This window comes from Dendrobates tinctorius, unplaced genomic scaffold (assembly GCF_039654945.1).
Source record: "Dendrobates tinctorius isolate UK_male_01 unplaced genomic scaffold, ASM3965494v1 ptg000071l, whole genome shotgun sequence".
NCBI classification, from domain to species: Eukaryota; Metazoa; Chordata; class Amphibia; order Anura; family Dendrobatidae; genus Dendrobates; species Dendrobates tinctorius.
The window spans coordinates 14,669,701-14,685,831 of record NW_027361739.1 but is presented as its reverse complement, the minus strand read 5'-3'; the positions used below and the strand labels follow the sequence as shown (position 1 = coordinate 14,685,831).

The 16,131-nt window shown below is 45.4% G+C and overlaps 1 protein-coding gene across 2 annotated transcripts in view; it reads right to left on the bottom strand.

Annotated features, from left to right (window-relative positions):
• Positions 1-11,785: 11,785 nt before the first annotated feature.
• The window catches only part of HNF4A (hepatocyte nuclear factor 4 alpha), a 193,956-nt gene continuing 189,610 nt past the window's right edge, over positions 11,786-16,131 (bottom strand). The window contains exons 7-10 of one of the 2 annotated variants that reach the window (XM_073582422.1): positions 15,771-15,923; positions 15,331-15,567; positions 12,570-12,695; positions 11,786-12,472 (exon numbers count right to left, since the gene is read on the bottom strand). In XM_073582422.1, coding sequence (XP_073438523.1) covers positions 12,330-12,472; positions 12,570-12,695; positions 15,331-15,567; positions 15,771-15,923 — 659 coding nt within the window. In that variant the 3' untranslated portion in view covers positions 11,786-12,329. The remainder of the gene's footprint in view (positions 12,473-12,569; positions 12,696-15,330; positions 15,568-15,770; positions 15,924-16,131) is intronic. The other variant, XM_073582423.1, reaches the window with a different exon arrangement.

The window sequence follows — 16,131 nt, the reverse complement described above, 5'->3', positions numbered from 1 at the left end:
AAGTCTTCGAGCGTTCCGACGCTCTGGTGGCACCGGGGCACCACAGGCCCCTGAGGAGTCCTTGGAAGGATGGGCCGCAGCCCCTGGCGATTGGCAGGCCACCTGTGCAGCTACCAGCTGCGATGGGGAATCCGCGGCGAGCAATGGCCCAGCCCCTGCTGCGGACCGGAGCGGGACAGAGGTGGACGCCGACGGCACTGGACTTGCCGCGGCCACAGGTGAGAGCTGGGCGGCTGTGGGTGGTGGGAGACAGGCTGCAGCCGCGGGCTGGAGCAAGGCGGCAACGGCCGCGAGCGACAGCGGGCAGGCCGCAGCGGCGGGCTGGAGAGGGGCGGCAACGGCCGCGAGCGACCACGGGCAGGCCACAGCCGCGCGCTGGGGAGAGGCGTCAGCAGCCATGGGTTGAAGCGGGGCAGTGGCTCTCGGACGGTCGTCTGGGCGCCGTCCCTCTGATGTCCTAGGTGAACGTCTCTCCTGGCTCTGGTAAGTCGCTTTGGCTCTCAGTCGCTCCCACGGTCTCCTGCTGCTTCTGTCCCGGTCTGCTGAGTCACCGTGACTAGCGTTCCCCGCCCGTTTTATACTGGCTCCTCCCCTAGCCCATCTGTCCATCTCAACGGTCCGTCCCTGAACTCTGTCCCCCAGGAACAGTCTCCCCCAGAACCTAGGTAACGGTCCCCTTGGTTCCGGCCCGGACACTCGGCGGGGGCCCTTCTTCCCACAGTTAACACTGTCCCCTCACCCTGACATGCTATGGGACACACTTTCCCACCATCCTGACAGACTGTGGATAAAACCTTCCCTGAGTACCTCCTTCATGATCCCCGTGCCTTTCCCCATCTTCCCCTAATACCTCAGGACCAGTGCTAATCATGGGGCTGCTACTGTCGGCCATGTCACAGTCTGTCGTGACACTGGTCAGGTGCACAGGACCACCTGCTTCACAGTCCCAGTGCCTGTTCTCATCACCCTTAGCACTGATGCTAGCTCCTTTTAGGGGATCCTAGAATTCTCCTGTACCACAAAACACATTATCATCATGCATGACATTTACACCCAATTTATCGATATTCGAATCATATGAAGGGCCATATCCGTGAGGATTGTCAGGAACATATTGAGCGACCAACTGTCCCAGATCACTCCCTTATAAAACACTTTTGGGGAGGTTCTTGGACACCCCCACTTCCCTTAAACCAATCCCGGCACCCCAGTCTAGAAAACTCCATGCCATCATCGGACACTCGCAAACCCGGTGACATTCAGGGTCTTCCTAGGCATAAGTTTTACAAGAAGCACAAATTCAGGGCAGATGTGAGTTCCTTCTACAGTGGTGTCCTTGTGCCCCACAGTGATGGTGTCGCCCACAGTAGCCGATTGCAAATTTTCATGGGCTCTCCCAACCACTCTACCCACAAAAAGGACTGCCGCAGTAGGTTCCTGGGCTTTGGATGTGGCGTTCTTCTTCAGTCTCTTCAGGCAGGTGAGGCTGATGTGGCCAGTTCGTTTGAGGGTATAGGACCGGCGGGCGTTAGATGCAGGACAGGTGCTGGAAGATGGGGCGAGGCTTTCCCGGGAGGACCAGCTGGCAGGGGCATTGGGTGTCGGCTTACCCTCTTTCCAGGTGGTGATGACTGACTTCCACACTTCAGGTGTATGGTTGGCCTCATATGTATCGACAATCTGTGAAGCCTTGGTGAAATGTCACACCTCCATTGGGCAAAGAAGAAACTGGTCCTTTATCATCAGGTCCTTCAATTCCTCGAAGGTGGTAACCTATTAGACCCAGGACCCACTGCTCAAAGTTGGTTCTGAGCCTGTCCACCATATCACCATAGCTGTCATGAGGTCCACATTGGGAGTGTCCAGAACTTTTTTTGGTACACTTTAGGAGTCAGCTGATATTTCCTTATCAGGGCCACATTGATGGCCTCATAGTTTCCATCATGTTCTCAAGGGAGAGTGGCGATCACCTCCAGGACTTTGCCTTGTAACCCTGAGGATAAATATTGAGCCCACTGTGCATCAGGCAACTAGCACTGTCTGCAGGCCTTTACAAAACTAGAAGAACAATAGATCTACCAAAAATAGACATGTGAAAAAAGCAAGGTAGATGTGCGGATACAATTTAAAATTTAACTTTTAATATTCCACAGTAAAAGAACCTATAGAGTTCATAAACAAATCAAACACATAAAAATGTCACACCAACAAGTCACATATGAGCATCACTCACTCCAGTAATGCAGTGTATAAGAAGTAGGGAGATAGGATAATCACCACTTCAAAGCTACACTTAAAGCCCCGTTACACATAACGATGTCCCAGCGATCCCACCAACGATCCGACATGGATGGGATCACTGGCACATTGTTAGGCTGATCGCTGGTGAGCTGTCACATAGACAGCCCCTCCAGCGATCAGGACCAGCGAGCAAGCTGGTTTCCAAGGTAAACATCGGGTATCTAAGAGTTTCGCGGCTCCTGGATACCCGCTGTTTACCTTGGAAACCAGCGTGTATGCCGGTTTCCAAGGTAAACAGCGTGTATCCAAGAGCCGCGGCTCCTGGATACCCGATGTTTACATTAGAAACCAGCGTCCAGCGTCTATGATCGCTGGTCTCTCGCTGCCACACGCGATGCGTGCTGGCCAGCGGGAGACCAGCGATCGAAAAATGGCCCAGGCCGATCGAGGACGATCAGCAACAACCGGCAAGGGGCCGGTCGCTGATCCCCGTCACACACAGCGATCTCGCTGGCGAGATCGCTGTGGCATCACAAAATCAGTGATCTCGCTAGACGAGTTATGCATGGTCCTTGGATGTGTCCACATGGTGGGGTGTTATGATTGAGTCACCGTAGGAGGCAGACACAAAAATAGAAGCTACGTCCAGAAAACCAGAGAAGTTGGCAACTATCAGATTGCAGACCCCTGAACCTATCAACACAACTAGCAGTAGCCGTGGGGGGTTCCTACGGTGTCCTAGACCCCTCGATCACAGCCGGAGAGCTAAATAGCCTAAAGACAGAAAAGGAAATCTAAACTGCCCCAGAGCAGACCCCAAAGTAAAAGGCAGCCCCCAACATATAATGACGGTGAAGCAAGATGAAAAAACACTCACACAGATAGAAAGATAGGCTGAGCAAACGATGGGGCCCAAGCTAATTAAACAGAACAGGAAAGGAAGGTTGCTGTCTGCAATCTGCCAAAACCCTATCAAAGACATAAGCCAACAAGCTGATATGGAAAAAGACACTGAAGCAGCTAGGCTTCAAAAACTAAATCAGCACTCAGATATTTTCAGAAGACAGAGCTAAAGGAATTCAGCTCACCCCAGCAGGGAATGGCAGAAATCCAGAAAAACAAAGCAAAACAAAGTCAAAGCACAAATGCAAAAAGCTGAGCAGAAAACTTAGCTTTAGAAGAGCAGGAATTCAGACTGGTCTCCAAGGATCCCACAGAGAAATCACCCGCAGGGCAGAAGGGCGTTGGCAGCCTTATATCCAGTCAGTAACTCCACTCAGCCAGTCATCATCATTAGGCTCAGGTGTTTGATAATCAGGCTCACTACCTTTCTTTACCAGAAGAGGGAGTTCCTCGGGCCTCAGTAGTGAAGGGGAAAATGAACTCACAACAGTGGGGTATTGTATGGATGTTTATAAAGGCCTCCCCCCAGGGCCGGACTGGCCATCTGGCAATTCTAGCAAATGCCAGAAGGGCCTGTCTGGTCGTGGGCCACTTGTCTGCTACATTGTTAACAGAATCCATGTCTAAAGCCACCCATACTGTTATGGGTTGAGATGGAGCACAAAGTCGCTGATTCCATCACTTACCCCAGCAGATCATGAGTATCATTAGAAATATTGGTCTTATAGTAAATCTTGTTGGTCACCCTCCCAAGTAATGGGGGGAATGTAATGGTTTGAATGAATAGTTCGTGACGCCACCTGTGGTGTTCGGCAAGTGGGATGTTAGGCCGACGCTGCATGCAGATCCTCTGGGGCTGGTGGTGTGTTGCAGCCAAGATGGTGAAGCTCCCCACAGGTGGAATTGTAGCCCCAGGGCAGTGTAGATGTGGGGGAAGAGGAGAGGCAGAAGCGGTGTGGAAGCTGGTACCCAGATGTAGCGGGGCTGGATGCGTTGGCGCAAGAATGAATGGAGGACTCCAGGGCTTGCAGTTCCAAAGCTTTACTCACAGTCTGTAGTACACACAGGTGCCTGCCTCCGTGCCGTGTCCTCCGGGTCAGGGACTCAGTCAACCTCCAGGCAAGATGGAATGCTCCCTTCCAACACTCCGCCAACATGTGCCTTTCTGAACGTCAACTCTATAACGCCTTTAAGTGTGAAGTACTCCTAGTACTGAGTTACACTGGAGTGCCTCCTGACAGATGTTCCCAAGAACTCTACTTGTACGGCAGACAGCTGTAGCCTGCTTTGGGGACTCCCTACTCCTGAGTCCCTGCTCACTATACAAGTTGCTGTTGTGCCCCCAAGTCTTAGATGGGAGTAGTGCATTTACAGCCCACTACTCCACCGGTGTCTGCTGCAGAACCATTAGTGTCCATACAACCTCGGGGATCGGGCCCCGGCCTTGCGCTTAGAACTTCTAGGCAGGGTTCTTCCTCTAACACACGTCCTCTCTGTTCTCTTTTACTCCTTCGTTCCATACTAATCTCTCTCTCCTATAGAAGATCAGGTTTCAGTTCAATGTCTTTCTCCTTCTTTCCTTTCCCGTGCCAGCAGACCTGGGTCACTCAGGTCTGCTGCAGCACCTCCTTCCTCCATCCCTCTCTCTGGGATCTTCTTTCCTCACTCCTCTCTGAGTGGCTTCCTCTCAGACTGACCTGTAATTCTAAACCTTCCCGCTCTGCTACTCTCTAAGCAAGGAGCCGCAATGTGGCTTTGCTGAACTACTCTGTTGTGTAGGGTGCGAGTGTTGGAGCGTGGTCAGGAGCCTCCAACTTACCTGGATGGTGGGGCACCACACCTCAGGAGGAGGTGCAGTACCTCTGTGGCTACTGAGCCTCAAAGGGGCGCCACACTTGCTTTCCTCCATCCAGGGAAATATTACTAGTATATCCCATCTGGTTCATGGGGAAGGGGACAACATGGGCCTGTGTGATTTCAAATGCCAGGGCTGAATTTCTGTCCCAGTCCGTACCTGCCTCCCCCATTGGATGTGGACAGACTGGACCCAAAAGCATTACGGTCTGGTGAAGGAAGGAGCAACGCTGGGTGAAATTCTTCCTCTTTCTATTTATATTATATGTTAATACTCACCAGGGCATTGATATTCTTGTGCTACATAACTTTTAAGATATCTTGCTTACTGGTTGCTTACTAGGGTTTAAGGTTGATGTGGTGATTATCCTATCTCCCTACCCATTTTCTTATATGTTGTATTACTGGAGTGAGTGATGCTTATATGTGACTTGTAAGTGTGATGTTTCTTATGTGTTTGATTTGTTTATGAACTCTATAGGTTCTTTTACTGTGGAATATTAAAAGTTAAATTTTTAATTTTATCCGCACATCTACCTTGCTTTTTTCACAGGCCTTTTCAAACCCTCTGAAAAACGTGTTCAGATCCGCCTCCTTGTCGATGACAGGAAAATGCTCCAGACAAGGTTTAAAGGTTTTGACATTACTGGTCACTGTTCAATGGAGTAGATTGTTCCTTCTGGAGTCGAATTAATCCCAGCTGGTGCACTCGCTCGGCTTCTCACTCAGCAGCCTCTCACTCGGCCTAGGCCTGCTACTCGACTTTCTCAGCCTGTCGCTCAGCTCTCTCAGCCTGTCGCTCAGCAAACTCATGCTTTGCGTTATTGTAGTACAAACTGCATCTGCATTTGAGGGTCACAACCTCCTAATTGCCGCAGAATGAGTGGCAAGCAAGAGTCCATTCACTATGGGAGCTATAGTTGCTACTGGACCCTTTTAAGTGGGACAGTTCTGGAACTGGATGCACAACTGGGCATTCTGGTTCTCCACTGGTCCCGGGCTCTGGTACCACATTGTGTTGGCACCTGGCATCATCCTCCACCAAGGCGCAGATCAACATCTCTTTGGTCTTGTTTGACCCATCAAGACCTCGCTCCTCATACAAATGGATCAGTACAACTTTATAGTACTTATTATAAGCAGCTACCATCTTAGCAGTCACTCGCCAAATAAAAGATAGAACTAAAAAACAAGAGAGGGGGGAGGGATGTAATTGCTACACATACAGTATTGTCCAAAGTATAAATAAACACTGAGTTCAATCCTCCAAACTGCACAGAATCCTCGCAAGAACCGTGCAAGTTTTAAGTGACAGGATTGCTCACCCCAAGTTACTGATGCTCTGACATTACCCCGCTTTCTACCATTTTGTCAGGGAGAACAGTGAGGGTCGCACAGATCCCGCCACCATCACCAGTTTGTCAGGTCACACAATTGTGCTGCCTACAATCATCAAGCCAATTATGCAATTGACTGAGGAGTGATGGACGCATGTAACAGAGCATGCCACAGTCACATATGGCGCCTTTTTACAGATCTTTCAACATTGATCTGTGGCAAGTCTAAAATACTCATAAAATTTATCTGCGATGATGAAAATGTCCACCCTTACTTTCTGTCAGTTCATGGTTTTATGCCCCCCCTTATAATTCTTAATATTTTTCTATAATTGGTTATTTTTTCTTTAATCAGAGAGAAATCCAGTAGAAAATATGATATTTATTTCTTTACAACCCATGAGCAGGAAAAGTTAATTCTTTACTGAGAATTACAGAGCACACACACAATGTACAGAACTCTTCTAGAGTACAAAAGAAAGACAGAGATGGAAGAGTCCGAGCGACGTCCCGGTCCTACAAAACCCATAGTAACTCATGACATACAGAACATTGTAAATTTCCAGGAATCAGTCAAATGTACATTAATAATTTACACAGTACATCCATTGGGGGAAATAAATTACTGAGAATATCACATATGTACATGTGAGATGTGGGCAGTGGATATGCTACAAATTGCTGATGCTATCCTATAAGCCTCACCTACATGCCCCTCCACATTATATCAATTCAGAATGTAATGAACTCTTACAAAAACAAAAATGTATACTATACATAATTCTGTTTTATCATAAAAGGGCAGTGAAATCGTTCTATAATATATAACTTTAGGCAGTGAGTGTCTGGCAGGTAGTAGGTATAAAGTTTAACCTATTTCAATAAGCACATTAGTCTGCAAACCGTTGGACATCCACGTTACAGTACCCAAAACAACCTGCGGAGGTGCTAATGAGTAACTGTATTCAGTACAAAAATTTGTACCCTTGAGCTCCACCTGTGGATGGAAAAAATTACTACACTATTTAAAATAATGCAAAAAACTACATTTTTCAATGCAGAAGCTAAATTTAGGAAGACAGTTCACAGTATAAGGCATAAATAACTGTTTTTGATTAGGGTAAATAATATATAATTTGCCATATGCATATCTGTAAAGGCAAATGCAAAAAAACCCAGGGAAGATCTGATGAACCGCACTGTATACTCTCCTTTAAACTGCTAGAAAAGGATTAGAAAAAATATCTGCATTTTTCTTTTTCATAAATGGAGCCATTCTGGTCAATGGCTTGTGTCTGGTATTGCATCTCTTCTTCATTCAACTCTTTTGAATAAACTGCAGTACCAGAAAAAGCCCATAGGCAGGAGGGGCAGTGTTTCTGCAATAAAATAAAAGTAAACAGACCTTTTTTTTCAAATCTTTATCAACATCTTTTAGGAAAATCTCCTTAACTGAATTGTTGGTCCTCTAGTGGGCATAAATCACAAGGGTATAAAAAGTAGAAAGGCTGAAAATATATAGACACCTGCATGGATAGCTTTTTGGGTGTTTTTATTTTTTATTTAAATGCATGTATTTTGGGCTAAAAATACGTTTTTCCAGTGGTTTCATTATACACTTTTCACCATTTGGCTTTTACAGGTTTTTTGTTTTCCTGCCTATTGCTTATTATAGAATGAGTTAATTGAGAATCTATCAGTAAGCTTACTCTGATGGGGAGTTTGTACGTCTTTTATCTGTATTTTTCTGAGCTCCTCTTAGCTTATTTATGCCACATCCAATTTCAGCACATTTCTTATATCTATATATAAAAAAATTGAATGTATGTGTGTGTGTATCACCAACCAATCACGAAGCATCTTTCATTTCACCAGAGCTGTTTAAAAGAAGCTGAGCTGTGATTGGTTGCTATGAGCAACAGTTTTCTCACTCCACTACACCTCAGCAGACCCTGACCATGTGAGAGAAATCTAACATCCCTGGGAACATAAGCTCCCAGCCATTGTCTGCCCACCAGAGAGAGCAGAGAGCACATGATAGAAATGATTCCCCCCCTCCAGTACCCATATCCCCTTCACACATCCTCCATCCCATGGGCACATCTTCCCTCTTAAAGGTATCTCCGGTATGGAAGTGAGGGCAAATTCCTCAGCTCTCTGATTCTGACCCCAGACTTCTATTAAAGGGATCTCCGGTATGGAAGTCAGAGCAAATCCATCCAGCGCTTTGGTTTTAACTCCAGGCCTCTCTTAAAGGGATCCCCGATATGCAATTAGGACCGTTCCACTCAGTGCTGTGGTTCTGACCCCAGGCTCTCTTAAGGGATCATTGGTATGGAAGTCAGGGCAATTCCACTAAGCGCTCAGGTTTTGACCCCAGGGTCTCTTAAAGGGATCCCCGGTACGGAAGTGAGAGCAAATCCACTCTGCCCTTTGGTACTGACCCCAGACCTCTCTTAAAGGGATCTCCGGTATGCAAGACAGAGCAAATCCCTCAGCGCTCTCATTCTGACCCCAGGTTTCTATTAAAGGGATCATTGGTATGGAAGTCAGGACAAATCCATCCAGTGCTTTGGTTCTGACCCCAGGTCTCTCTTAAAGGGATCCCCGTTATGGAAGTTAGGGCAATTCCACTCAGCGTTCTGGTTCTGACCCCAGGCTCTCTTAAAGGGATCCCAGGTATGGAAGTTAGTAGGGTAGTAGTCCGGTGGCCCTGGCTGATGGGATGATGTGGGATATTAGGGGTAGTAGTCCGGTGGCTCTGGCTGATGGGATGATGTGGCATATTAGGGGTAGTAGTCCGGTGGCTCTGGCTGATGGGATGATGTGGCATATTAGGGGTAGTAGTCCGGTGGCCCTGGCTGATGGGATGATGTGGGATATTAGGGGTAGTAGTCCGGTGGCTCTGGCTGATGGGATGATGTGAGATATTAGGGGTAGTAGTCCGGTGGCTCTGGCTGATGGGATGATGTGGGATATTATGGGTAGTAGTCCGGCGGCTCTGACGGGATGATGTGGGATATTAGGGGTAGTAGTCCGGTGGCTCTGGCTGACGGGATGATGTGGGATATTAGGGGTAGTAGTCCAGTGGCTCTGGCTGACGGGATGATGTGGGATATTAGGGGTAGTTGTCCGGTGGCTCTGGCTGACGGGATGATGTGGGATATTAGGGGTAGTAGTCCAGTGGCTCTGGCTGACGGGATGATGTGGGATATTAGGGGTAGTAGTCCGGTGGCTCTGGCTGACGGGATGTTGTGGGATATTAGGGGTAGTAGTCCGGTGGCTCTGGCTGATGGGATGATGTGGGATATTATGGGTAGTAGTCCGGTGGCTCTGGCTGACGGGATGATGTGGAATATTAGGGATAGTAGTTCGGTGGCCCTGGCTGATGGGATGATGTGAGATATTAGGGGTAAAAGTCCGGCGACTCAGACGGGATGATGTGGGATATTACGGGTAGTAGTCCGGCGGCTCTGGCTGGTGGGACAATGTGGGATATTAAGGGTAGTAGTCCGGTGGCTCTGGCTGATGGGATGATGTGGGATATTATAGTGAGTGTGGCTATGCGGAGTGGGCGGGGCTCTACACTCAGCTTTTTATATATATATAGATATAATCATTATAATTTGTTATAAGTAACCATAGTTACTATGCCCGGGCAGCGCTGGGCTCTTCATCTAGTCATCTATAAACATAAATCAGCACAATGGAATTAAAAAATAAAAACAAACTAAAGATACAATTTCTCTATCAGAACAAGCTCACTGTTAGATTCCTAGTTAACTCATTCTGCAGTCAGCAATGTGTAAGGAATAAAAGAGCCTGTAAAAGCCAAACAGTGCAACATGTTGAATGAAACCGATTTGTAAAATAAGTTTACAAAATACATGCATTTACATAAAAAAGACCCCAAATGTGAGTTTATCCTTTAAGAATACAGTCATATGTTAAAGTTTGGGCACCCCTATTAATGTTAACCTTTTTTCTTTATAACAATTTTGGTTTTTGCAACAGCTATTTCAGTTTCATTTATCTAATAACTGATGGACTCAGTTATATTTCTGGATTCAAATGAGGTTTATTGTACTAACAGAAAATGTGCAATCTGCATTTTAACAAAATTTGACCGGTGCAAAAGTATGGGCACCTCAACATAAAAGTGACATTAATATTTTGTAGATCCTCCTTTTGCAAAAATAACAGCCTCAGGTCGCTTCCTGTAGCTATTAATTAGTTCCTGGATCCTGGATGAAGGTATTTGTTACCATTCCTGTTTACAAAACAATTCCAGTTCAGTTAAGTTTGATGGTCGCCGAGCATGGACAGCCCGCTTCAAATCATCCCACAGATGTTCAATGATATTCAGGTCTGGGGACTGGGATGGCCATTCCAGAACATTGTAATTGTTTCTCTGCATGAATGACTGAGTAGATTTGGAGCGGTGTTTTTGATCATTGTCTTGCTGAAATATCCATTCCCTGCGTAACTTTAACTTCGTCACTGATTCTTGCACATTATTGTCAAGAATCTGCTGATACTGAGTTGAATCCATGCGACCCTCAACTTTAACAAGATTCCCGGTGCCGGCATTGGCCACACAGGCCCAAAGCATGATAGAACCTCCACCAAATTTTACTGTGGGTAGCAAGTGTTTTTCTTGGAATGCTGTGTTTTTTAGCCTCCATGCATAACGCCTTTTTGTATGACCAAACAACTCAATCTTTGTTTCATCAGTCCACAGGACCTTCTTCCAAAATGTGCTTTTGCATACCTCAGGTGACTCTGTTTGTGGCGTGCTTGCAGAAACGGCTTCTTTCGCATCACTCTCCCATACAGCTTCTCCTTGTGCAAAGTGCGCTGTATTGTTGACCGATGCACAGTGACACCATCTGCAGCAAGATGATGCTGCAGGTCTTTGGAGGTGGTCTGTGGATTGTCCTTGACTGTTCTCACCATTCTTCTTCTCTGCCTTTCTGATATTTTTCTTGGCCTGCCACTTCTGGGCTTAACAAGAACTGTACCTGTGTTCTTCCATTTCCTTACTATGTTCCTCACAGTGGAAACTGACAGGTTATATCTCTGAGACAACTTTTTGTATCCTTCCCCTGAAAAGCTATGTTGAATAATCTTTGTTTTCAGATCATTTGAGAGTTGTTTTGAGGAGCCCATGATGCCACTCTTCATAGGAGAATCAAATAGGAGAACTACTTGCAAGTGGCCACCTTAAATACCTTTTCTCATGATTTGATACACCTGGCTATGAAGTTCAAAGCTCAATGAGGTTACAAAACCAATTTAGTGATTCAGGAAGTCAGTAAAAAGTCGTTAGGAGTGTTCAAAGCAAGAAAATGATAAGGGTGCCAATACTTTTGCACCAGTCAAATTTTGTTTAAATGCAGATTGCACATTTTCTGTTAGTATAATAAACCTCATTTGAATCCAGAAATATAACTGAGTCCATCAGTTATTAGATATATGAAACTGAAATAGCTGTTGCAAAAACCAAAATTGTTATAAAGAAAAAAGGTTAACATTAATAGGGTGCCCAAACTTTAACATATGACTGTAGCTCAACAAGGCCACTGTTCTGCTAGCCAATCCAATTTAGGTGCTCCAAAGAGGAAATTGTTGCCTCGAAGACATCACTTACGTTTAACCATAAAATGGCCAACTTCACAGCATGTAAGCAAAATATTCACTTTACAACAAAAAAATCACTAAGTACAAGAAACAAATACAACATACTGCAGCTATATTATTGACGTCCATGTATAAAAGTTTCCTGAAGCTAAGGTACAAAAAAGGAAAATGCAAAAAACAGAAAACTATACAAAAATATCACTTTCTAAAGGCAGACGGAAGGAGGCGTGTGGCAGCCATGATTGCCTGGTCTCTAGCTGTGACCAGGCAGAGTACAGGGCAGTCTTGTTTGCTTCCAGTGTATAAGTCCATATTTTGTTTTTTATTATTATTATTCCTTTCACTTGCGGGAAGTTACATCGCCTCCTGTTTGGTGATGGTAGGTTGTGGAATGGAAGTCGGCTGTTTGGATACAGCGGTGATCGCTCCGTGCACTATTTTATACTGCTCGACTCCTGAACCTGCTGGTGGGGATGGTTGTGGTGTTTCTGGGGTAGCTGCAAAAAAAAAATATGAAAAAATTACTATTATTAAAAATGGTTGCAAATAATCTGAAATGAAAGTCTTAGGATTGACAACATATAGAATACTTACACATCTGTCCATTGTGCAGTTGGGCAGGTATACTGTTGTTGGCCACTATAACGTTTGTCGCTAGATGCTCCTGAACAAGATGGGGGTGAAGTGAGTGATGCGAGTGGGGGGCTTCATTTGCAGAACCTGTGTATACCAAAATGAATCTCATACATACATTTCCGCTAGTCTTATCTACATATACTACTGTGCTATGGGGGAGTAATGATGATGCTTGGAAGTTGGTGCAGGGCCGGCGGCATGGCCCATGCTCCTTTGCATGACACTGCCCTCTACACCATAACCCAAAATACATATATGGTCCTCTCCCACTATAAGGCTAGGTCAGAAAAATAAATTCTGAAAAGGCTAGGGTCACACCAGCAAATTTTCTCTCATCTGAGAGAATCAGAACGACTATGCTAAGTACCCCCTGATCAAACTGAGTGTGATCAAATTTTCTGTGATGTGGAAAAGATGGAAAAAGATGCCTCTATCTCCTTCATTCTGTTAGCCCGTGAATATTGGACTGCACTCAAATGTCATCCAAGTGTAGCCCAATTTTTTTCAACAGAGTCATTGACATGCATGGCCGAGTATAATCCGATAATTGGATCCAACTCGGGCATGCTGTGATTTTTACCTTGGACCGATTGGTCGGTTCTGGAATGTTCTGGTAGAACACGGGATATTTGCCAACTCTTTCTATAGTCTGGGAGGTCTACCGTTTTTCTAGGAACCTCCCGGATGTTTCAGGAGAGTTAGCAAGTATGCAGAAGGTAAATGTAGATGGGCATCAGGGCCCATTGGGATGAGAGAGGGCAGGACCTACAACAATTTTGGGTAAGAATTCTCTGTGCTTGTCAATCCAAGATTGGGTAGATATGGCACTCACTGTGATTTGGTTGCTCAAGAGCTACAGTTGTGGCCAAAAGTATTGACACCCCTGCAATTCTGTCAGCTAATACTCAGTTTCTTCCTGAAAATGATTGCAAACACAAATTCTTTGGTATTATTATCTTCATTTAATTTGTCTTAAATGAAAAAACACAAAAAGAATTGTCCTAAAGCCAAATTGGATATAATTCCACACCAAACATAAAAAGAGGGTGGACAAAAGTATTGGCACTGTTCGAAAAATCATGTGAGGCTTCTCTAATTTGTGTAATTATCAGCACCTGTAACTTACCTGTGGCACCTAACAGGTGTTGGCAATAACTAAATCACACTTGCAGCCAGTTTACATGGATTGAAGTTGACTCAACCTCTGTCCTGTGTCCTTGTGTGTACCACAATGAGCATGGAGAAAAGAAAGAAGACCAAAGAACTGTCTGAGGACTTGAGAAACTAAATTGTGAGGAAGCATGAGCAATCTCAAGGCTACAAGTCCATCTCCAAAGACCTGAATGTTCCTGTGTCTACCGTGCGCAGTGTCATCAAGAGGTTTAAAGCCCATGGCACTGTGGCTAACCTCCCTAGATGTGGACGGAAAAGAAAAATTGACAAGAGATTTCAACGCAAGATTGTGCGGATGTTGGATATAGAACCTCAACTAACACCCAAACAAGTTCAAGCTACCCTGCAGTCCGAGGGTACAACAGTGTCAACCCGTACTATCCGTCGGCGTCTGAATGAAAAGGGACTGTATGGTAGGAGACCCAGGAAGACCCACTTCTTACCCAGAGACATAAAAAAGCCAGGCTGGAGTTTGCCAAAACTTACCAGAAAAAGCTTAAAACGTTTTGGAAGAATGTTCTCTGGTCAGATGAGACAAAAGTAGAGCTTTTTGGGCAAAGGCATCAACATAGAGTTTACAGGAGAAAAAAAGAGGCATTCAAAGAAAAGAACACGGTCCCTACAGTCAAACATGGCGGAGGTTCCCTGATGTTTTGGGGTTGCTTTGCTGCCTCTGGCACTGGACTGCTTGACCGTGTGCATGGCATTATGAAGTCTGAAGACTACCAACAAATTTTGCAGCATAATGTAGGGCCCAGTGTGAGAAAGCTGGGTCTCCCTCAGAGGTCATGGGTCTTCCAGCAGGACAATGACCCAAAACACACTTCAAAAAGCACTAGAAAATGGTTTGAGAGAAAGCACTGGAGACTTCTAAGGTGGCCAGCAATGAGTCCAGGCCTGAATCCCATAGAACACCTGTGAAGAGATCTAAAAATGGCAGTTTGGAGAAGGCACCCTTCTAATATCAGGGACCTGGAGCAGTTTGCCAAAGAAGAATGGTCTAAAATTCCGGCAGAGCATTGTAAGAAACTCATTGATGGTTACCGGAAGCGGTTGGTCGCAGTTATTTTGGCTAAAGGTTGTGCAACCAAGTATTAGGCTGAGGGTGCCAATACTTTTGTCTGGACCATTTTTGGAGTTTTGTGTGAAATGATCAATGTTTTGCTTTTTGCTTCATTCTCTTTTGTGTTTTTCATTTAAGACAAATTAAATGAAGATAATACCAAAGAATTTGTGTTTGCAATCATTTTCAGGAAGAAACTGAGTATTATCTGACAGAATTGCAAGGGTGTCAATACTTTTGGCCACAACTGTAGGTGACAAACCACATGGTCACCATGAAAGTTCTCATATTGCTCCACACTAGTGCCTAGTTATATGCAGAGAATCCCTAGTGCTATAGGAGAAGGTATCTTGCAATATAACTGGCATAAAAAAAAATCTGACAACACCTAAACATGTAACGGCAGCCATATTAGTTATTACTCAGCTTTCCCAAAGACAGTGACTACGCTTTTAGATCTGCCCTCTTCCCTGGCACACTGACCTCCTAATAGCATTTCCTGCAGCAGGCTATCAATCTTGGCCATTCCAAAAAGTTTGACGAACTGGATTTGCTCAATCATCTGCCATGTTATGCTCTGCAGGGTCGGCAGCAAGAGGAGCAGCTCCCCGAATCTCCCCCGGGAGTCGTATTGCCGGTCATTGATGTAATCTTCCAGGCTCACCTGGACCTGATACCTCATCCTCTTTATTTTTGTGGGATCACTTAATCCTTTGGCATCTGGAAACATAAAAGAGGAGCCCATTATAAGATATATCAGTTTTATATATTGAACATAGATTTGGGAAGAGGCCATACAGGCATTGACCTAAAACAACAAAAGTATAGGTCAGAGCTCCGTTTTTCTAATACCGGGCACCAAATTCTCTGCATGTCTCCTACATATTTATTTTGCAAGCTGAAGACAGGATGATTGAACTCACCAGGGTCAAAAAATACGATTGCTTTAAGACAGGCGTATTCATTATCGTCAATCTGTAGGTCCTGGAATGGGAGAACTAACTCATCAAGGATTCTGACCGCCACTCGGCCCACTTCAAGTTCTGAGCAGTTTCTTGGCACCACACGGTCATTTCCTGTCATGGAGTAAAGAAGATTTATCATACAGCTGTGATCCCATACTGTCCTGTCTGTATCCTCTTCTGCTTCCCCCCCTGCCCAGGAGCTGTAGTATGATCAGACCATGTCCCTGTATGGTGAGACACGGCCATTACACAGTACACAGCAGGGGCACGTTTATAAGATTAAATAAAATGTTCCTGTGCTGAGATAATCACATCCAAT